We start from the raw sequence: 24,197 nt of genomic DNA on the forward strand, positions 1-24,197 counted from the left end.
ATATATCTAGTCGGGAGTGGTGCTGACTGAAAACAGATGATTTGGAGCGATTCGCGCGCCATCTGTTGGTCATTCTAAGGACTTATTGAACTACTCTCGTATCATTTTTTGCGGTTGCAGATTAGTTTTTATTGGATTTTACATCATTATATCCTTATGAAAATGTCCATTATATCCTTATGAAAATGGGTACTTAAGGGTTTTTTTGGGTCGCTGAATACTAATCTGGACTCAGATTTTGAAAATTCCAATTGGCGGACCCAATATGGCTGCCGAAATTACGAATATTTTTGGATTTTATCTGAAAATTGGTATACAGGGGTTTTTTGGGGTTAGTGGTCACGAATATGAACTCAGATTTTGGACATTTAAAATGGTGAATTCAAGATGGCGCCCGAAACTTGGAATATTTTCGTATTTTTTTCTGAAAATTGGTATACAGAGTTTTTCGGGGTCGCGGATCACGAATCTGAAATCAGACTTTGAAAATCCAAAATGACGGATCCAATATGGTGGTCAAAATAATAAAGTTTTCTGGATTTTTTTGGAAATTAGTGTACAAGGATTTTTCTGGAGTCACTGATCACGAATATGAATTTAGATTTTGAAAATTCAGAAAATTGGTACTAATCCATGTTTTAGGTGAGTAGTTGTATGTTTTTTCAAACTTCAATATTCTAAATATTTGTTATTTTGAATACAGATTCAAGATCAGCGACCCCCTGTCTGTGCCAACTTTCAAAAAAGAATTTAGAAATATTTTGAATGTTGGCCCGCCATTTTTAATGTTCAAAATCTAAGTTCGGATTGGTGATTTGCGACTCCAAAAAACCCCTGTATACCAATTCTTAAAAAAAAAAATCCAAAAATATTCCAAATTTAAGTCGCCATATTGGATCCACCATTTTGAATTTTCAAAATCTGAGTTCAGATTCGTAATCAGCGACCCCAAAAACCCCTGTGTACTAATTTTCATGAAAACTCGTTTCCCTGAAAAATGTATGCCGGTAAGGGTTGTAAATTCTACTGTTAATTTTTTTTTTATCGGAAACTAAATTCTTTTGTTGAATAATCGACTTTTTGGATTGAAAATTCAATGATTGGTTTAAAATATACTGTTTGATTCAAAATTTGTCTCTTTGCATGCAAATTGAAATATTCGGTTAAAAATCCCATTTTTCTTGGTTGAAAATTAAATTTTTAGCTTGAAAAATGAACTATTTGTTTGGAAATTCCACTATTTTGTAGAAAAATCTCCGTTTTTGGTTGAGCTCGACTGTTTTTTATTTTAAAAAATATAATTTTTTTTTTTTCGTTAAAATATCAACTGCTTGTTATAGTTTGTCTTTGTTGATAGAAAATCATTCATGGTTGAAATTTGAACTCTGCCAAAATTAATTTTTTTCTTTTTTTTTGAAGATTGATTATTTTAGTTAAAAATTTGTCACGCTAGTTGCATTTTTTTACTGAAAATATAAGTTGTATTTTTGGTCGAAATATCATTTTTGGTCAATTTTTCGTTGAGAATTCTTTGTTTTTGTTTGTTTTTTTTTTTTTGTTGAAAATTAATTTCTTGAACTGAAAATTCAACTTACATTTTTGCTTCAAAAATTTATATATATTTATTTATTGATTTTTGAAAACTCAAACGGTTTGGTAAAAAATTCATCTTTTTTATCGTTATTTTTTTTATGTTTAAAACTCGATTTTAAGGGTTGAAGATTTAACTTTCCTGTACAAAAAAATCCTTTTTTGCGTAAAAATGGTTGAAATATAATGTTATTGTAGTCCGTCTTTTTTTTATTTTTTAAAGTTTTGTTGTATTGAAAATTGGCCCTTTTAGCTCAAAAATTGAATTATTTGATTTAAAAATATTGAAATTGAACTTGGTTAAAAAAATCATCTTTTTTGGTTGAGAATTAACTTTTTTAGAGTGAAAAATGAACTATTTGTTGATAATTCTACTTTTTTTAGATAATATCAATTTTTGATAGAAAATCATTCTTCTTGGTTGAAACTTGAACTCTTTGTTAAAAATTAATTTTTTTAAGGTTCATTATTTTAGTTAAAATTTTATCTCAATGGTTGAAAAGAAAAAGAATTTTCTTACTAAAAATTTAAGTATTTCATTTTTTTTTTTAGAAATGTCATTTTTGGTTAAATTTTTAGCCGAAAATTAATTTTTTGTTGTTAAAAATGAAATATTTTTCACTCTAAATTCAACTTCAACAATTTGGTTGGAAAATCTTTTGTTTTGTCGAAAATTCGTCTTGGTAAAAAAAATTAATCTTTTTGCTTGAAAGTCCAACTAAATGGTTGAAAGTTTAACTACGTTGTTAAAAATTGATATTTTTTAGTTGAAGATTTAGATCTTGAAATATCAGTTTTCATTAAATTTTTCGTCGAACATTCGTTGAAAATTCATCATCTTTTTTTTATCGTTTTTTTTTTATTTTTGGTGTGCTATTTATATTTTTTGTTGAAAATTCAACGATTTGGTTAAAAAAATCATTTATTTAGTCGAAAATTCGTATTTTTTCTGGCAGATAATTAATATTTGTGATTCAAAATTGATCTTTTAGGTTGAAAGTTGAACTTCGTTATTAAAAATGTATATTTTTTGGATAAAGATTTATGTCTTAGGTACGAAATTTTTATTTTTTGTTGAAAATATAACATTCAATTAAAAATAATGTTTCAGTCTAAATTATTCAATTTTGAACCCATTTTTAATTTAGAAAATTTGATTATGAAGAAGAATAAACATTCAATATTGAGCAATATTTGACTTGTAATTTAAGACTAAATTTTTTTGATGTTCAAATAATAATGAAATGATATCAAGTAATTTAAACGAAGTTTGTGACACACTTTTTCAGAACTTCTAAACCTATTTTAAACTGAATAAAATTTTTCCTACAATTTTTAGAAAATCTTGAAAACAAAATTTTTAATCCTTAAATTCTTGCCGGGGCGTTTCTAATAATATTGGAATTCTCTTGAAATCTTTTTGAATATTCTTTTTAAATGATTTTTCAAAATGAAGAATCATTTTCAATTTTCCTAGGAATTTTTACAATATTTTTATTCGTTTGTAGCCTTTCACAATTCTTAAAAAGCCTCTAAATTTTTTGCAAACTGCAAAAATCTACATTTTGTTTTAAATTAGGTTGTGAGTATTTGCATCGAAATTTCGTTACGAATAATCAAATTTTTTGGTAAACACACTTCGTCAAAATGATTTAAAATCATTTCAAGTTCTAAATTAATTTTTAATCTTTTCGAAACTTCTAAATGTCTCTTAAATAAACTCTTATTGTTTCTTAAAATAATAATAATAATAACGATGCTTAAACTATTTAAAATGAAAATATTCTTAAATTCTAATTTATGAACTTTTAGGACAAAAAATTAAAATTTTTAAATATTTAATGGTCTAAAATAACTGAATAATATAATTTTGACCATTTTTAAAGTTCATTGATTAATTTTTTAATTTAGAGTATTGAAAATGTTAATCTGGATTTATATTTTTGGAAATTAATCTAAATCTTTGAACTTTATAATTTATGAATATTAAAAATTCTTAATTTTGCAGTCTAAATTCATTAAACTTAAAAATTATTTCAAGTAATTTAAAGGAAGTGCGTTAACGTTTTTTTCAGAACTTCTAAATATATTTTAAAATTAATTGAAATTTTCCTACAATTTTTGAGAATCCTGCGAATTAAAAAAACGCCTTAAATTCTTCCATGTTCTTTGATAATTTTTGAAATCTTTTGAAATCTTCTTAAACTTTCTGTTAGAATAATTTTTCAAAGTACAAAAATAATTGTCAATTTTCCTAAGAATCTTAAGAACATTTTTTTATTCTTTTGAAGTCTATCATAATTCTTAAAAAAATTCTAAATTTTTTGTTTGAAATCTGAAAAAATCTAAATTTTATTTTAAATTCGGCTATAAGTATTTGAAATTGTTCCAATTTCTAAATTTAATTATCGTTTCAAAACTTCTAATTATCTCTTAAAATTACTCTTAATACTTTTACAAATAACAAGTGTTTTATTATTATTTATAAATTCAAATTAATTTTTTTTTAATTTCTAGAATTTTCTAAAAGTTTTAGAAAAAATTCAATTAATTTTGAAATATATTTAAAAAGTACTGAAGAAAAATTCAAAAATTATTTTGAATTTGGAAAAATTTAAAACCATTTCTAGATTTATAAAGATTTTGAAATAAAATTTTAAAACTGTTAAAGAATGCCTAGAATATTTAAAATAAAAATAATTCAACTTTTAATTTAAGAACTGTTAAGTTAAAAAAATTATTTTTAATTTTTAATGTGTAGTTTAAAATGACTTAAAATAATACAGTTTTGAAAATGTTTAAAGTTCGTTGATTGATTCTTTAATTTAGTTTATTGAAAATGTGAACGTGGATTTATATTTTTGAAACTTAATCTGAATCTTTGAGCTCTATAATTGGTCGAAGTTCTAAATTTTGCATTTCATTTAACATTGTTTTTATGAAAGTGTTAGTATCTTCCATTTGGTACGTGTAAATTTTTGAGCATTTGAATACACAATTTTTGAATATAAATCTTTTAAACTTATATGTTAAAAGTTTTTAATTCAAATGTTCCACTTTGAATCCTTTAATTTATTGTTTATTACTTTATATGGAAAAAAGTTTAGAAAAATAGGAAAAATATTTGTGAACCGGGAAATGGCCGGGAATTTTTTTCTTTGGTTAAAACTGTCACCCTGGATAGGTATTTGGTTCAATTGTTTGATTAAAAGGGCTATGTACCTTGACTTGAAATCTTACGAAATTTGAAGCGTTTTACATTGAATTTAAAATATGGTACCTAGATTACTTTAATTAAAAATTTTTTTTTGCGTGTTTTCAGGACTCTTTTGAACAAAGTTGCCGAGATTTTGCCAGCTCAGCTGAAAATTGTTGCTCCAGAAGATACGTACAATGTAGGAAAACATCCAGAATCGGCGGCTTTGACTGTTTCTGGTGGATCGGTGACTGTCAGCGTAACACTCACGAGTCCTTTGATGCGCGATGCTATCAAACCGGCAACTCCAGCAGGTAAATTTGATCGTTGCACGATTCCACGACGGCCAAGAAAAGGATAACTTAATTATTATATCTACCTATAATCATAATCTGTCTACAATTTCAGAGGAAGCACTATTTTTTTCTTTCATTTTCCAACGCGTTTTCGCAATCTCGTTTGTTCTTTTCATGGCCTGGACGTTTCTATATTTTTTATTTTAAGCACCAGGACAATACAGATGCAGCCAAGGACTTTGGAACGAAAGCAGATAACGCGGTGCGCTCTTAGTTTCTAATAACAGATATTTCCTTTTTGATGCAGCCGCATTTAGTGTGTCCACGGTTTTTCTTTGATTGTACTTTCTATTTTTTGTTCCTTTTACAATCGCGCCTTTTTTTCCCATCAGCTCGATCAAGATTCTTCAACGAGAAGGAGAAACCGGGAATAAGTAACTTATGTCAAATTCAGCAAGTCTCTCTTTTTTTTTTAAATATTCTGGTTTATTATTATTTTTTCATGTGTCTTATTTTTCAACTTGATTAATTAGAAGTTTTTCGCGACTTGGCAATTAATTTTTTTGACATGTTTGAATTAGATTTTCGTAGTAGAGTTGCTCAATATCTAACTGAAAATTGCTTTTTCGGATTTGCATCGAACGTGGACATGCTTCTGAGATCAAGAAACAACGCTCAGGCAATTTGAAAACTATGGACTTTTTGATCATGCGATATTTATCAATTTTATCCTCCATCGATGCTCGATGCACGACTGTCTCTTTTGCGATTTGTCTATTTAACTCGAATTCTCTTTTTGAAAGTCCTTTTTTTTCTTTTTTTTTTTTCTTTCTTTCTTTTTTTGCAATTTGTGGATGGAAAATGAGAATTTGTAGGTCTGAGATAAACAGTTTTGAAAATAAAAAGGAGAGCGTCAGCATCATCTACAGGGTGGCCGCAGGTCAGGATTTTTTGTTGTTGGGGAAAAGTCAGGGACTTGAAAAATAAATATGGAAAAATTTGGGGAATTTCTTTCAGTAACTGTGTTCAGAATAATCATGGATGTCACTTTTATTTTCAAATGATTTTTATTTTGTTTGTGAATTTTCATTAATTCTTTTGAAATATTTTGGGGCACTTTAAAAAGATTCCAAGGCATTTTTAATAGATCTTAATCATTTAAAGGGATTTTAAAGATTTTAGGTTTTTTTTTTAAAACTTCATTTCAAGAGCTTTCATAAGTTTCAAGGGATTTCAAAGTATTTGAAATTTTTTAAGGTATTTTGAAAGATTCCAAACTGTTTTCGAGATAACATTTTCAAAAAAGGGATTTTAACGGATTGCACATTTTTATTTTTTTTATTTTTAACGGATTTCAGAAAACATGGAGGGATTTTTTAAAAAAGCTTTTCAGGGTAATTTAATAAATTTTCAATTATTTGCAGAAAAAATCACATTTTACGTGATTTTACAATATTTTAGTTGATTTCAAAGAATTTATCCACAATTAATTAAGGGATTTCGCAAGATTTCAATTTCATACGAAGATTTTAATGAATTTTAGGATATTTTAAAATGTTCCAAGGATTTTTCAATTTATTTCAGTAATTAGAAAAATTATCTTTAACTTAACTTATCTTTAAATTATCTTTAAATTAACTTTATTAAAAAGTTGTAAGGGATTTTATATATTGTAGGATTAAAAAAATATATTCCAAGGTATTTTCAAGATTAATTTCCAGGGATTTTAATGATTTTGTAGGGATGGCGAAAAATGTTTTATGTGGTTTTAAAGAATTTCGGAAGATATGGAATGATTTAATAATATTGCAGAAGATTTTTAAACAAAGCTATCAAAGTATTTTTATTAATTTTCGAGGATTTGCAGGAAATATAAGATTTTATGAATTTTTGTAATATTTTAGTGGATTTCAAAGATTCTATGTACAAGCATTGAAGAGTTTTGCAAAATTTTTAAGAGTTTTAAATATTCCAAGGAAATTTCAAAGATTTAAAAGAATTTAGGATATTTTTAAAATGCCAAGATAAATTTCAATTTATTTCCGTAATTTTGAAGGGATTGCAAGTAAATTTAAAGATTTTAGGACATGTTTAATAATTCCATGGAATTTCAAAGAATTTTAATGGATTTTTGAATATCTTGCCGTTTTTAAAAATAGATTTGAATTATTGTTAAAAATTCCAAGAATTTTGAAGAGCTTACCAAATTTCAAGAGATTTCAAAAGGTTGTTAAAGGGGTTTTAAATATTTAAAGAGGATTTTAAAAGATTCTAAGAAAGTTTCAATTGATTAAGGTAATTTAATGATATTTTCAAGAATGTTAAACATTTTAGGGAATTTTAAATCGTTTAAAAATCTTTAAAAAGTTTAAGGGATTTCTAAAGATTCCAAATTCAAAGGATTTTAAATATTTTAGGGAATTTTAAGAGTCCAAGGAATGTTAAAACCTTTAAAAAGTTTCAAGGGATTTCTAAAGATTACAAAGGATTTTAAATATCCTGCTGTTTTTAAACATGGATTTCAATGTTTTTGTTAAATTCGAAGGAATTTTCGCAGGTTTTTAGAAGTTTAAAGAGATCTTGAAATATTTTTTTGCAATTCGTTTGAATTTATTTGTAATTTACCCTGAATTTTGAGTAACTTATCCTAAATTTCTTTAAATTATTTTGAATTTATTAAATTGATTTGAATTCTCTTGGATATTTGAAATTTACTGAATTTATTGAAAATTAAATTTAAATTTGCTGAATTGAATTAAATTTTGCATATTTTTATTCTATCTTTTAGAAATTTTCAAACCTTGAAAAAGTTTCAAGTATTTCTAAAGATTGCAAATGATTTTAAATATCTTGCTGTTTTAAAACATGGATTTCAATTATTTTGTTAAATTTGAAGGAATTTTCGCAGGTTTTTAGAAATTTAAAGAGATCTTGAAAGGTTTTTTTGCAATTCGTTTGAATTTATTTGTAATTCACCCTGAATTTTGAGTAACTTATCCTGAATTTCATAGAATTATTTTGAATTCTCTTTGATATTGGAAATTTACTGAATTTAATTAATTTTTGCATCTTTTCATTTTATTTTTTAGGAATTTTCAAACCTTTAAAAAGTTTCAAGGGATTTCTATAGATTTTAAAGGACTTTTAATATCTTGCTGTCTTTAAAAATAGATTTACATTATTTTTAAAAATTCTGGAAGAAATTTTCGCAGGTTTTTAGACATTTAAAGAGATTTTGAAATTTTTTACAATTACTTTGAATTTATTTGGAATTCACCCGAGTAATTTATCCTGAATTTCTTCAAATTATTTTGAATTCACTTAAATTGATTTTAATTCTCTTGGATATTTGAAATTTACTGAATTTAATTAATTTTTGTATCTTTTCATTTTATTTTTTAGGAATTTTCAAACCTTTAAAAAGCTTCAAGGGATTTCTATACATTTTAAAGGATTTTAAATATCTTGTTGTTTTTAAAAATAGATTTCATTTATTTTATGAAATTAGAAATTTAAAGAGATTTTGAAATGTTTTTTGCAATTTGCTTTGAATTTATTTGTAATTCACCCTGAATTTTGAGTAATTTGTCCTGAATTTTGAATTGCCTTGGATGTTTGAAATTGACTGAATTTAATTAATTTTTCCATATTTTTATTTTTTTTCGTCAAGTCGAGTTGATTTTTTTTTTTAATGCATCTTGAATTATTATACATTTCACCGTCGTCTTCTCATTTCTCTTAAATTCCTCAAAATTCACTACAATTTTCCTGAACTCAGGGGAATTTTTTAAAATTTTACCAATTAATTTGAATTCTTTAGAGTTTAACCTGAATCCCTTCAAATTCATCTGAATTTCTTGTAAATTTTATGCAATTTAAAAGAATTCGAAGAAATTTAAAAAAACTATGGCTACTTCAGTTTTGAATTTTTTTTTTTTTAAGTAAATAAGCTCCTGAAAATAATGAATAAGAAAAGTATAATTATAAAATAATTAAATATAATAATTTAAATGATTAATTAAAATGATTAATTAGTAATCAAAAAAGGTATAATTTGAATTAAAAATTTTGTTGTTCCATTTATAAAATGAAAAATTAGCGAGGGAAAGGTAATTTGGGAATTTTGTTAATGAAATTGTGTGGTCACCCTGATCTAGCATTTATGGCTGTTGTTTGAATATTTATTTATTTTTTTATTTCGCCGGTGACTTTTTTGAGTCTTGCGCTCTGAAGGGCTGCACTTGAAATGCGAATATATATATATTTAGAGAGGGAGAGAGAAATAGAAATATATATATATAGAGAGAGAGATAGAAGGGTTGCTAATGCAATAATCAGACGGGGCATGATCAAACACTCTAAGTGTTGTCTAAGCGTGTTATGCTTTCTTTGTTGGAATCTCAGATAATGCTGGACAGCAGCAACAGGGAGCTGCTCAACCGCAAACAACGCCCGCAACACCGGCTGTGACCAAACCAGATCCGCCAGATGTACTTCCCAAGGCTAAGTGTTTGGAGGCTTTAGCTGCACTCAGGCATGCCAAGTGGTTTCAGGTTTGAATCAATTAACACTCAGTTCAAAGTCTCAAAAAGTAAAAAAAAAAAAGTATATATTAAAAAAAAAAAAAGACAAAAAAAGAAAGAAATTCAAAGCAGATGCCAAACTTTTGGCTCTCGTGGCTCTATATATTTTCTGTTTATATATATAAAAAAAAAAACGAGTGCAAGTTATCCTCTGTCCGAAAAGAGCAGTCTTAGAACTTCCAGCCTTGTGGGTTTATTAATTACGCTAATTATTAATGATTAATGAGATTATTCTCAATTCGGTCTGACTTGATCGTCTGCTCGCATTCGGTGTTGAAGTACTACTTTTTAACCTTTGCGATCGCCCTTGGACTTAAATTGATTAAAAATGATTATAGTTTTTTTTTTTTTTTAATTTTGAGTTGTAGAGAATATTTGTTAAGTTGTGAAAAGGTCCTTTGGCGAGATTGCGGTAGCTTTCACATTGAGAATGCGATCAGAATTAAGAGTCTTTCAGACAGGAACTTTAGTGTAATTCAGTCGTTTGTCGTTTTGTGACATCGGTTGTTGTGCACATGCGTTCCTTTGAATAATATATAATCTATCCAGAATAATAGTAGAGAGTTAACATTTTCAAGAGAGACAGAGAAAGAGAGTTTGTTAGTTTCACTCCGAGAAAAGAGAGAGAGAGAGAGTCAGATTTTTATTTTATTTCTTGAATCGCGATATCTTATTCATTATTCTGGATTAATGCGCATAGCCTAGACTGAGTCTGTTCTAGGTCTGTCTTTGAATCAAGAGTTGCGCATTTTAATTAAGTAGCAAACAAGTATTTTGAATTGCTAACAGGGATCACAGATCGTGCCTTTTTTCCCCCCCTCATAAAAATGTGAAGAAAACAACACTTAAACTAAAGAATTTTGTCCAAATTTTCATCTATTAATTTTTTAAGAATCGTAAACTGAAATGGTAAAACAAGTTTAAAATATATTTCTTCTTTATGATGCAATTTCAAATGTTTTCTAAACGATTTATATGCTAATTTTGTTGATGGCGAAGAAATCGTTTACGATTCAGTCGAGAAATTAAACTCGAAAAATCAATCAATTCTGTCGTTGCTAAATAAAAATAAACTTTTTAAATGTAAAATTTAATTTTTCACTATAATAGGGGAATAAATTTGTTTAAATAATATTAATGTAATACACTATATTAACATTACATTTTGAACGCTTAAAATATAATTTTGACACAAAAAGCTGCATTTTTAATTTAAAAAATATATATTTTCTGCCACCAAAAAAAGAACAAAAAAGAGTTTAAAGAGTTTTAAAAAAACGCTTCAAGTGGAATTATCAATCAAATTGATGAATTTTCAAACAAAAAAAATAGTTTTCTTTTTAAAACAAGGACGAATTTTTAGCCAAAAAATATTAAATTCGCAACGAAAAATGTAATATTTGATATTTTAACCAAAAAAAAAAACACTAATCTTTAATTAAAAAAAAAAAAAAACAGTTGAATTCAATATTAATTTTTAAAAAAAGTTAATTTTTAATGAAATTGTTAGATTTTTAACCTAATAAATGAATTTTCAACATAAAAATACGAATTTTTTACGAACCAGTTGATTTTCAAACGAAAAATATGAATTTTTAACAAAATTTTTGATTTTTCAACAAAATAATCGAATTTTCAATTTGATTATTATTATATTATTATTATATTACTTTAAGTAAAAAGAAGTTACATTTATCAAAAAAATGCAAATTTTCAATCAAAATAGTTGATTTTGCATTCAAAAAAATGATTTTTCATTTGAGAAAGATACTGAAAATTTTAGCAAATTGTTAAATTTTTAAGCCATAAAAACAATATTTTACAAAAGTAATACAATTTTCAAACGCAAATCGTCAGTTTTCAATGAAAGAGTTACATTTTTAACCAAATAAATGAATTTTCAACATAAAAATACGAATTTTTTACGAACCAGTTGATTTTCAAACGAAAAGTATGAATTTTTAACAAAATTTTTGATTTTTCAACAAAATAATCAAGTTTTCAATTTGTTTATTATTATATTGTTATTATTATTATATTATTTTAAGTAAAAAGAAGTTACATTTATCAAAAAATGCAAATTTTCAATCAAAATAGTTGATTTTGCATTAAAAAGAAAAAGATTTTTCATTTGAGAAAGATACTAAAAATTTTAGCAAATTGTTAAATTTTTAAGCCATAAAGACAATATTTTACAAAAATAATACAATTTTCAAACGAAAATCGTCAGTTTTCAATGAAAGAGTTATATTTTTAACCAAATAAATGAATTTTCAACATAAAAATACGATTTTTTTACGAACCAGTTGATTTTCAAACGAAAAATATGAATTTTTAACAAAATTTTTGATTTTTCAACAAAATAATCGAATTTTCAATTTGTTTATTATATTATTATTATATTATTTTAAGTAAAAAGAAGTTACATTTATCAAAAAAATGCAAATTTTCAATCAAAATAGTTGATTTTGCATTAAAAAGAAAAAGATTTTTCATTTGAGGAAGATACTGAAAATTTTAGCAAATTGTTAAATTTTTAAGCCATAAAGACAATATTTTACAAAAATAATACAATTTTCAAACGAAAATCGTCAGTTTTCAATGAAAGAGTTATATTTTTAACCAAATAAATGAATTTTCAACATAAAAATACGATTTTTTTACGAACCAGTTGATTTTCAAACGAAAAGTATGAATTTGTAACAAAATTTTTGATTTTTCAACAAAATAATTAGATTTTCGAAGAATTACTTAAATTTTCAACACTGAAAAATAAATTTTCTACAAAAAGGGTAATACTTAATATTTCAACCAAGAACGATTGAAATTTTAGCTAAAAAGAAGTTAAATTTATTTTTAAAAAATACACATTTGCAATAAAAATAGTTGATTTTTCAATAAAAAAAGATGTTCTAGTCGTGAAAGGTTCTGAAAATTTTGACAAATTGTTAAATTTTCGAGCCATAAAGACAATATTTAAATAAAAAAGTAAATTCTTCAACCAAATTTTTGAATTTTGAAATAAAAAATGTCTAAATAAATAGTCTCGTACTAAAATAGTTCAATTTGCAACCTAAAGACTCAAGAAAATAATTCTGTTTAAAAACAAATGAAATTCCAAGAAAAAAAGAAGCATTTTTTACAATGTAGTTGAATTTCAAGCAAAAAAGGTCAATTTTGACCAATTGTTCATTTTTCAACAAAGTAATAAAATTTTCAACCAGTAAATAAAGTTGCCAACCATGACATTTTCTAAGAAGTTAAATTCAACCAGAAAAAAAAATTTTAATCAAAATATATGATTTTTCAATCAAAAAAGATTTTTCAGTCGATAAAGAAAAAGAAATTTTTAACAAATAGGTAAATTTTTAAGCCATAAAGACTTTTCCACAAAATAATACATTTTTCAATAAAATTGTTGAATTTTCAAACCAAAAATTTCTAAACAAGTAGCCTCCTATAATTCAATTTTCAACCTAAGACTCAAGCAAATAGTTTTGCTCAAAAATAAATGAATCAGCCAATTAATAAAGTTGTTAACCATGAAATATGATTCTTAACCAAACGAATTTTTTTATTTTAAATAAAAATAATTGAATTCGTCAAAAAACAAATTTTCAACAACAACAAAAAATCATTAAAATTTCAACAGAACAATTCAACTTTGAAACAAATAATTACATTTTTAATAAAAAAAAAGTTGATGAGAATGAGGAATCAAAATCTATCTACTGATAAATTTTTTTTTTAGTTAAACATGAACACTATTCAATTGTGTGGTTTATCTCATCTTCAAGATTGGATCTTACATTTTTGTCTGTATTTATGAACAGTAAAGTAGAAAGTGTTGAAGTGTTCAATAGATTTTTAAAAGCTGACTAAACAAACATTTTAACACAAAAAGTGACTAGATAATTTTCTAAAGAAAAGTCGCTACTATTCGAAGCAAACTTTTGATATATATCCCGTATTATATATTTTTAATAATAAATGAAATCATCTTACAATCCCCTTTTACCGAAAAAAATCCCTTTTTTTTTACCTACAAATTGAATTATTGAACCGCTGTGGTCCCTGTGCTAAGCAATAATTTTTTCAAGGTGATTGTTAATTTTCAAGCACCGGCTGAACCTTGAATGCTACATAAAAATTGATTGTGATTAAAAAATATATATATATTCTCGAGATAAATTTTCGAAGAATTTTAGTTTTCTTTATACGTATAAAGACGTGTGCCATAGAGCGCCGAATAAAAATAAGAGACAGACAAGCACAAGTACACAGTGGTGTCATGAGTATACCGGGTGTTTCTTTTTTTCTTTGTTTTAGAAATTTTGTGAAAATTGAAAAATTGCAAAAGAAAAGAAAAAAGTAAAATTAAAAGTGTTTCGGTACAAACTTTTGAGAGTTGCACCTTTATCCATTTGTTGATAATGACAGGTATTTGGTTGAGTCGCGTTAATGGTAATAAACACCCGGTTAAAATTGATATGGGCTAGGTATTTAAAAAAATTTAGGCACGAGGCTGGAAGGTTAGCTAAAGCCCACACAAAGCAAACGAAGGTTAGCTTAGGTTGATAATAATTGGTGAAATCGTCGAAGGGATTTATTTAGTTAATGCAGGGCACAATGACTTTTTGTGTTAAGACATTTTTTTCTATTCCTAACAGGCTAGAGCAACCTCATTGCAGAGCTGCGTAATGGTAATACGCATAATGCGTGATCTGTGCAATCGTGTTCCAACTTGGGGGCCATTGAACTCATGGGTTGGTATATTTTATATCATTTTATTATTTGATAAGTTGTGCCAATTTTATTTTAGCTGAATTATTTCAAATTGAGACTGGATACGTTGAAACCTTACCTCATATACTTTCATATACGTCTCCAGATTTCATTTTTCATTATTTTTTCTACGTCCCCAGCCCTCGTTTCCCATAATTTCAGGCTGACCGCTGATCGGGGAAATAACCGGAAGTTTTTTTGAGACTGAGAAAAACCGGTAAATGACTGTGAATTGGTTTTTTGACGGGGAATTTGACACATATTTACAAGAAAAATCTGTCCCAAGTTCGATTTTAAAAGTTCTTAAAATAATTTCAAAAGTTTTAAAAACAATTATTGGAATGGTTATCTTTTTCAATTGTGTGACATCAATGAGCAGGGTGGCCGCTGAACCTGAAAACCGGGAATTTTTTGAGACCGGGAAATGACAGTGATTTTTTTTTACCGGGAATTTTACAAATTTGTCCACGTTCGATTTTAACAGTTTTAAATTATATAGTTGATTTTTTGTTAAATTATACTATTGTTTAGCTTACAATGCTTAATTCAAGAAAATGTTGTTTTATAAATGTTTATTTTTAAGCTTACATTTTTTATTTAAAGAATTTTTAAATATTTGCTAAAGACTTGAACGAATAAAAAATAAAAGCCTTTGATTTTGAAAATTTTGGACAAAAACCCATTTTTATTTAATAAATAAATCAATAGTTTTAATTTATCTGTAATTTAAGTAATAAAAAGTGAACAAAAAGGAGTTGACAAAACGATTTTTAATCCGTTGAAAATTTAAGAATTTTCAGATTTTAACCTTAAAACATAAACGGTTTCAATTTAAAGTCATAGTCATTAAACAAATGTAAATGTGTGACTGAAAGTTTATAAACTATTTTCAACTTAAAAATAACTTCATAATAATATATTCTTAATTAAAGGATTTTATTAAATTAAAAATATTCTTACATTTTTAATTGTTGTATTTTAAAAATGCTTAATTTTTAATTGAAATTTTTTTATTTAGATGTATAATTTACAAATGAACATGTGTAAAAAAAAATTGAGTCATTTTAAGAGATATTTAAGAGTTTTAAGAAAATTAAAATTTATCATGCAAATTTTAGAAAGTTTCTTTAAAAGCTTCTAGAATCTTTTATGAAAATTTTGTTTAAATCTTTGAAAAACTTTTTATATATACTCTTATAATAATTTTTCAAAATGAAAAAGTTATTGCTGAAAACTGTAGAAAAAATGCAATTAATTTTGACAGATATTTAGAAGTTCTGAAAACAATTTCCAAAAGAATTTGTAATTAAAAATAACTTCTAGATTTTTCAACATTTTGAAATAAAATTTTGAAACTTTCCAAGGATGTTTAAACTATTAAAAAGAACATAATTAAATTTCTAATTTAAGAAGTGTTCAGTTAAAAACTTTTCAATATTTAATGTTTCTAGCTTATAATTCACTTAAAATTGTATAATTGCGAATTTGCTTTCATTTGCAGCTTTCGGTTTTTGTTACCTCAAGTGGCAAATTTTTAAGCTTAGTTCCATTTTTTTTTTTTAATTTCATTGACCGTGAAAAATGTTTTTGAACCGGGAAAAGAACGAGGAATGACCGGGAATTTATTTCGTCGATTAAAACGGTCACCCTGAAATGAATTAGTTTTGAAAAGGAACAGTAGGTTGATTTGTTGAAACTAGTCTAAATCCGTTTAAAATTCAGAATGTCTAGATTTTAACGTTAAAAATTAAACTGTTTCAATCCGAAAGTCTTAGTCATTAAAAAAGGCTAACGTACGATTAAAACTTTATAAACCATTTTTAACTTGAAAGTCACTTAATTAAGAAAGATAATTTTTTAATATTTAGCAATTTTTGATTTAAGATGAAGAAATTAAAGCAAAATATTGAAAAGTAAAAAATTTGAAACTGAATTGTTTGACATCGAAAGCCTTGAATCGTTAACATTTTTGAAGAGGTTTGAAACTTGAATCGTTGAAATTTTTATTGTTGCTTGAAAAAAAATTTAATTTGTAAGTGAAATTTTTGAATTTTGATGTTTGAATAGGAATTTAACACTTATTATTCGTAGACAAAATTTGAGTTAGTTTAAGAGGTATTTAGAAGTTTTCAAAAGATTCAAAATTAATTTAAAAATTGAAAGGATTTCAAATAATTAGAGCGAAGGGTGTACCAACAAAATTCGGTTATTCATACCGAAATTTCGGTGCATAGAGCGACGACCTAATTTTTAAAAAAAATTTAGATTTTTGCAGATTTCAAAAAAAAAAAAAAAAAAAATTAGAAACTTTAAGACTTGTGAAAGGCTTAAAAAAAATATTTAAAAAATTACGTAAGATTCCTAGGAAAAATTGAAAATATTTTTTTTCATTTTGTAATATTATTTTAAAAGAATATTCAACAATATTTTAAAAGATTTCCAACATTGTTTTTTAAAAAATCTGGAGGATTTAAAGTGAATTTTTTTTAATTTGCAGGATTTACTCAAATCTGTAGGAATAATTATATTAATTTAAAAAAAATATTTAGAAGTTCTAAACAAATTTCAAAAATAATTTTCAAGTTCAATAAATTTAAAACAATTTCTAGACTTTTTAAGATTCTGAAATAAAATTTTGAAGCTTTTCAAAAAGACGTTTAAACTATTTAAGATTAAAATAATTTAACTTCGAGTTTAAGAAGTGTTCAGTTACAAAAGAAAATTACTTTTTTAATTTTTAACGTTTCTACATTTAAATTTTTTCAAATAATATAATTTTGAAAATGGTAAAGTTTATTGATTCTTTAATTTAGAGCCTCGAAAATGATAATGTGGGTATATATTTTTAGAATTGAATCGGAATCTTTAAACTCATTAATTTTGTAAAGTTCTAAGGTTTGCAGTTTATCCACATTTCATTTAAAAAAATTGAATCAAAAAGTTTTAGTGTTTTCCATTTTTTACGTGTAAATTATCGAAAAATTGAGTACAGCATTTTTGATTTAAGAAACTTTTCAATTTCAATAGTTTAAAATTCAAGAGTTCCATTTTGAGTGCTTTGATTTGTAGTTTATTTTTTATTACTGCAAATCGTATTTTTTTTCTGGCGAGGCAAAAATCAATTGAATTTAACAAAAATCATTATTTAAACTATTTATTGTTTATAACAATATATATGTTTTAAATAATGCTAGAAAGATAGTTTTTTCTGAAATTGCAAGCCTTTCTGAAACTTTAATTACAGTGAAGGAATAATTAATCTGAATTCAGGAAAATAATTCTTGAAACGATTTATTATTGTTCATAACTATATTCTCTAAGAGTAATGGTAGAATGTTTAGTTTTTTTCTGAAATTTGCAGCTTTTCTTTGACTTTTTAGCCATGAAAAAAAATATATGAGCAACAAGAATACTTTTTTAAACATTATTCCAGTTTTTTCGGGGATAAAGTATTTTTACTCTTAATAATGGTTTAAAAATATTAATTGTAAACATTACTGTTTAAAAAACGATTCATTCTGATATTCATTTATTATTTGTTTATAAGTTAAAAGTCAAAAGTTGAAAATTTCAGAAAATGCTGCAACTTTCTAGATTTAATTAAAGAGAACATTATTAAACTTTACAATAAATTCTTTAAACAAAATTTTTTTATTTCCATGTTATGTGTGTTTAAATTGCATTAATTATATCATTAAGTCAAAAGTGAAGAAAAAGTTCGAAATCTGATTTTAATCTGATCCATATTTCATGCAACTTTCTAACATTATTGAAAGATGATATTATTAAAAATAATAATAAATTGTTTAGACAATTGTTCAACTTGTACCGTTTATAATCCAAGTTTAGAAATTTATCAGTTACAAAATTAAAATTTTTCAAAATTGTACAATATCCAAATTATTGCTTTAAAGGTTAAATGGTTAAATTAAAAACTTTCAAAATTGAATAATTTAATATTGATAATAATACACGAAAAAAATACATTTGCAATTGCTCAATTTTTAATAATTTAGTTTAATACTTGAAATTCTTAATAGTTAAAATTATTCTGTTTCTTCTTTAATTTTGATTGTTCTAAAATTGTGAAGTTAATAATTTAATAATTTTAAAATTGGGAATTTTTATTGTTCTAATTAAACAATTGTTCAAATTTTAATGTTTTAATTTTGAATAAACTCTTGAATTATTTTTCGGTTTCAAGTCCTGGAAATGAAGTTCTTTCATTTTTTATTTTAAGTGCTTGTAATTTATAATTATTTCGCAATTTCGGATCGTTTTTTAAATTTAGATATTCTTTTTTCAGTACGTCAATTGATAAATTGATCGGTTTTGAAAAATTGAATCTAAAAATTTTAATAACCCGAAAGCGACTAGGAATTTTAGTTTTTTAGTATTATATTCAAGATTGTAAATTTATTTATTCTCTAAATTTGATGATCTTAGCCGATTCGTGTAAAGAAAGACATTTTGTAAATATTTCAATTTTTGAGGTTCGAAATCCGAAGACTGTGTATACAACTTTTTAGCATTAACAGATTTAAAGTTATAAGTATTTAAGTTTCAATTGAAAATTTTTCTAGTTATATTGCTTCTAATTAAAAATCTGTTCAAACTTTCTCTTTGAATTTTTTAGTATTAAGTTTAAAAATTCTCAAATTATTTGAAATATAAAATAAAGAGAACATTTTTAGTGAAGCCTTCGAATTGAAATCCTTTGCAAATTAATTACAAATAAATTGAAAAATAGAGAGCTTCATTGGAATATTTTTACTCACGAAATTTTGATTCAAGGCGTTGGAGTTGTTGACTGAGAAGGTGATCAGCACCGCTGGCGGGCCACTTAGTCCAGGAGAAGCTTTGAGACGACTGCTAGAATGTGTGGCAGGAGGAATTCTGCTCCCTGGAGGACCAGGTAAGAATATCATTTAATACAAAATTTTACTCAAATTTATAAGAAAAAAAAATCCTTTATCCAAAACTAAATTTACTTGAGGGATCACAGTCCCCTACCCCCTCCCATTTTTCTGAAAATCCCCTATAAACCCTATATTTAAGAATTCTTTCAATTTTTTCCTTTTTTTTTTTTAGTTATTATTTTTTTTAGTTATTGCTCTTGAAAAACTGATTGGTTTTTCAGTACCTTAAGTTATTTAGGTCTTCAGTTGGAAATTTTGAAAATTAAATTTAAGAAAAATCATAAGAAACCTTATGCAAATTGAGAAAAATGTCACTTTTAAATACTGTTGAGCGGTTAAATGAAAACATTCAAATCGTCTAATAAATTATTTAAAATATTATACGTGTTTTATTGTTTTAGTATTAAAAAAAAAATTAATATAAAATTGAAAAGCTTCGAAATAGACTTATAATTTGAAAAGAAATTTGGTTCTGTTCGTTTTTTTACTGCAAAATTAGGATCTTAAACCCAAATCATGAAAGTTTAAAAATTTTAGGTTATTTTAACATTTTTACATAGGAAAATGGCAATTTCAATTTAAAGAAATTATTCGGTTGTAAAGATTAAAAATTTTTTAACAATTTACGTTATTTTGAATAAAAAAAGCGGTAGATTTCAAAAAAGATTTACAATTTTGGGACAGTTTAATGGCATGTTAACATTTTTCACCGGAAATCGTGTATTTTAGACAAAAAGTATTACATTTTAATGTTTTTTGCCCAAAATTGGTATTTTTAATTTAAAAAATCCAAAATTTTAATATTAAATTTATTGAAATTTGTGGTTTCTAATTAGAAAAAAAAAGATTTTTTTAGACTTTTTGAAGAAAATTGCGCCTAATGGGTCGTTTCTGTGTTAATCACAATGAAAGTTTAAACATTTTTTTAAAAGTAGCATTTTTATTCAGAATAATAAAAATTGAATATTTTTGTATTAAACCTTAAATGCTTTAAACTTCAAATTATTAGCGTTTGAAATTAAACATTTTCTGATTACGTGAATTCGCATTAATAGTTTTAATTTTAAAAAATTTTTAAACCTTAAAAGTTAGACATTTTAAAATTGAATTATTTCAATTAAAGTTTCAGAATTTACTGTCTTTCTCGTATGTCCCTTTTTAAATAAAAAGAATTCCTCATTTTCCCATTTTCAAGAAACTTTCCCCCTTTTATCATTTTTTTATTTTTTATATTTGAACTGAAATTATAGAACGCAATAAGAAAATCCAACTATTTTTGTTAAAATCCAATTCTTTTTGGGAAAAATTTGATTATTTGGTTTGAAATTTAATTATTTAGTTTAAAATCGATTAATTGCCTGAAAAGTTTATTGTTTCGTTTTAAATTCATCATTTTTATTTAAAGTTTAACGGTTTTTATGAAAATTTAATTTTTGGGATAGAAAATTCGTCTCTTTTGATCGGAAATTCAACTATTTTGTTGTTAATGCCATTATTTAGTTAAAAATTAATTTGTTTTTTCAAAATTTTAACTGTTGGGTGAAAAAATCATCTTTATGGGTTGAAAACTATCTGTGTTTTGGAAATTCGTTTTTAACTTGAAAATTACACTTACACCTTTTTTGACAGAAAATTCGTCCGTATGAATAGAAAATTCGCTTTTTTGCTTAAAAATAAATTTTTGCTTTTAAATGCAACTATTTGGTTGGAAATTCATCTTTCTAGGTTGAAAGTGATCTTTTTTATGTTGAAAATTCAATTTTTCAGAATAATGATTTAACTGTTTTTTTTTTTTTTTTATTTTTTTTTCTAGACTTGATAACTAAAATATTTGGCTAAAATATCTATTACTTTGTTAAAAATTCGTGTCTTGCTTGAAAGTTTTCAATTATTTTGTTGCAAATCCAAATATTTGATTCAAAATTATTATTTTTGTAATTCAGCTTTTTAATTGAAAAGATTCAGAGTCCTTTAATATTTTATACCCAGATTCAGAGTCCTTTTATATTCAAACCCCCATTCGGAATCCTATATTTCAAATCCAGATTCAGAATCTTTCAATCTTTTAAATCTCAGAATCCAATATTTTACTGGAAAAGTTTCAGATTCCTTTAATAATTTTAACCGAGATTCAGAATTCTTTAACATTGAAACCCAGATTCGCAGTCCAATATTTTAATTACGGATTCAGTGTCCTTTAATATTTAAATCCAAATTCAGAATATTTTAATATATAAATCCGCATTCAGAATCGAATATCTTAAATCCAGGTTCATGATCCTACAATTTTAAACCCAGATTCAGAATTTTTTTCAATATTTTAAACTCAGATTAAAAATTCAATATTTTGCGTTCAGATTTATTCAATATTTTAAACACCGATTGAGAATCTAATATTTCTAAATCCGCATCCAGAAGCCTTTGATACTCAACACTCAGATTTTGAAGTATTCAATGTTTTAAACCCAGATTTACAATTTTCGATATTTTGAACCAAAATTTTGAATCATTCAGTATTTTAAACCCAGATTCAGAATCCTTCAATATTTAAACCCAGATGCAGAGTTCTTGAATAGTTAAACCCAAACTCAGAATCTTTTAAATATAAATCCGCATTCAGAGTTGAATATTTTAAATCCAGGTTCATGATCCTGCAATTTTAAACCCAGGTTCAGAATTTGTTTCGATATTTCAAACTCACGTTCACAATTCTTCAATATTTTAAGTTCAGATTCAGATCCATTCAATGTTTTAAACACAGATTCAGAATCCAATATTTTTTAAATCCACATTCAGAAGCCTTTGATACTTAAAACTCAGATTTTGAAATATTCAATATTTTACACTCAGATTAAGAATTCTTCAATATTTTTAACCCGCATTTTGAATCCTTCAATATTTTAAACCCAGATTCAGAGTCCTTCAATAGTTAAACCTAAATTCAGAATTTTAAAATCGAAATACGCATTCAGAGTTAAATATTTTAAATCCAGGTTCATGGTCCTATATTTTTAAAACCAGATTCAAAGTTTTTTTCAATATTTTAAACTATTCAAAATTCTGCAATATTTTCCAATTTTATTTTAAACCCAGATTTAGAATCCAATATTTTTTAAATCCACATTTTGAATTCTTCAATATTTTAAACCTAGATTCCGAATCCTTCAATATTTAAATCCAAATTCAGAATTTTTATAAATATATAAATTCCAATTCAGAATCTAATATTTTAAATCCACGTTCAGAATCCTTTAATACTTAAAACCCAGATTCAGAAGGCTTATAGTAAATATTTTACACCCAGATTTAGAATCCAATATTTTTTAAATCCACATTCAGAACCCTTTGATACTTAAAAATCAGATTCTGAAGTATTCAATATTTTTAAACCACATTTTGTATTCTTCAATATTTCAGACCTAGATTCCGAATCCTTCAATATTTAAACCCAGATTCAGAGTACTTTAATATTTTAACCAGAATTCAGAATTTTTAGAAATCTATAAATCCCATTTCAGAATCGAATATTTAAATTCGGTTTCATGATTCTACAATTTTTATAACCCAGATTCAGAATCCATTATTTTTTAAATCCTTATTCTGAATCTTTTAATACTTAAAACCCAGATTCAGAAGTCTTATAATAAATATTTTATTCCCAGATTTAGAATCCAATATTTTTTAAACCCACATTCAGAAGCCTTTGATACTTAAAACTCTGATTTTGAAGTATTCAATATTTTAAACCTAGATTCAGAATCCTTTAATATTATAAACCCAGATTCAGAATTCTTCAAACTTATGAATTAATAAAAATTGTTTTAACTTTAAAGTTTATTTTGATTGTACAAATAATATTTCAAAATATAGCAATTTTTTATTGTTTATTTAAGATGAAGGAATTAAAGCAAAATATTTAAAAGTAATAAATTTGAAACTGAATTGTTTGACATCCAAAGTCTTGAATCGTTAAATTTTTGATGAGCTTTGAAACTTGAATCGTTACAATTTTAATTGTTGCTTGAAAAAAAATTGAATTTGTAAGTAAAATTGTTGAATTTTGATGTTTGAATAAGAATTTAACACTTATTATTCGTAGACAAAATTTGAGTTATTTTAAGAGGTATTTAGAAGTTCTGAAAAGATTCAAAATGAATTTATAAATATAAATTATAAATATATATATATATAATATTTCATATAATAATATTTCAAAATTAATTGCTGAGCCACTGTGATCCCTGTAATGTTCAAACACGGTGATCCTGAAGCAAGTTTAGGTTGAACAAAAATGTCATCCAAAACGGAGAACGCCACTGTTTTTTACAGTTTTCAAGCTTTCTAAAACGCTTTTGCACGAAATCGGAGCTGCTCGTTTGTCGAAATGGCGCCGGAAAATAGTTTTTACATTGTTTAATACCAAAAATAAAAATACGTATTTAGCAAATTTATCGTAGTCGGTTGGATTTGATTTATATTATTATTATTGATAAAATTGAATACAATTATAAGATTTTCTCGTTCTAATTGAACTTTTACAATCATTTTTCGGTTCTAAGCTGATTTATATAGTTTTTTTAAAACCCAAACATATTTTACCCGCAGTCAAGAAAGAAACATTGATAAAAGTTTATTTGTGCATAATTCAACATAAAAAAATTTAAAAAACTGCTATATAAATCAGCTTAGAACCGAAAAATGATTGTAAAAGTTCTTCAATTAGAATGAGAAAATCTTATAATTGTATTCAATTTTATCAATAATAATAATAATATAAATCAAATCCAACCGACTACGATAAATTTGCTAAATACGTATTTTTATTATT

General features: G+C 25.0%; 1 protein-coding gene across 3 annotated transcripts in view; it reads left to right on the forward strand.

Annotated features, from left to right (window-relative positions):
• Window positions 1-24,197, forward strand: part of LOC117181881 (zinc finger RNA-binding protein) — a 52,892-nt gene that overhangs the window by 27,039 nt on the left and 1,656 nt on the right. For all 3 annotated transcript variants that reach the window (XM_033374895.1, XM_033374897.1, XM_033374896.1), the window contains exons 6-9: window positions 4,913-5,100; window positions 9,487-9,635; window positions 14,336-14,431; window positions 19,245-19,365. In XM_033374895.1, coding sequence (XP_033230786.1) covers window positions 4,913-5,100; window positions 9,487-9,635; window positions 14,336-14,431; window positions 19,245-19,365 — 554 coding nt within the window. The remainder of the gene's footprint in view (window positions 1-4,912; window positions 5,101-9,486; window positions 9,636-14,335; window positions 14,432-19,244; window positions 19,366-24,197) is intronic.

Source organism: Belonocnema kinseyi, chromosome 10 (assembly GCF_010883055.1).
Source record: "Belonocnema kinseyi isolate 2016_QV_RU_SX_M_011 chromosome 10, B_treatae_v1, whole genome shotgun sequence".
Lineage (NCBI taxonomy): Eukaryota > Metazoa > Arthropoda > Insecta > Hymenoptera > Cynipidae > Belonocnema > Belonocnema kinseyi.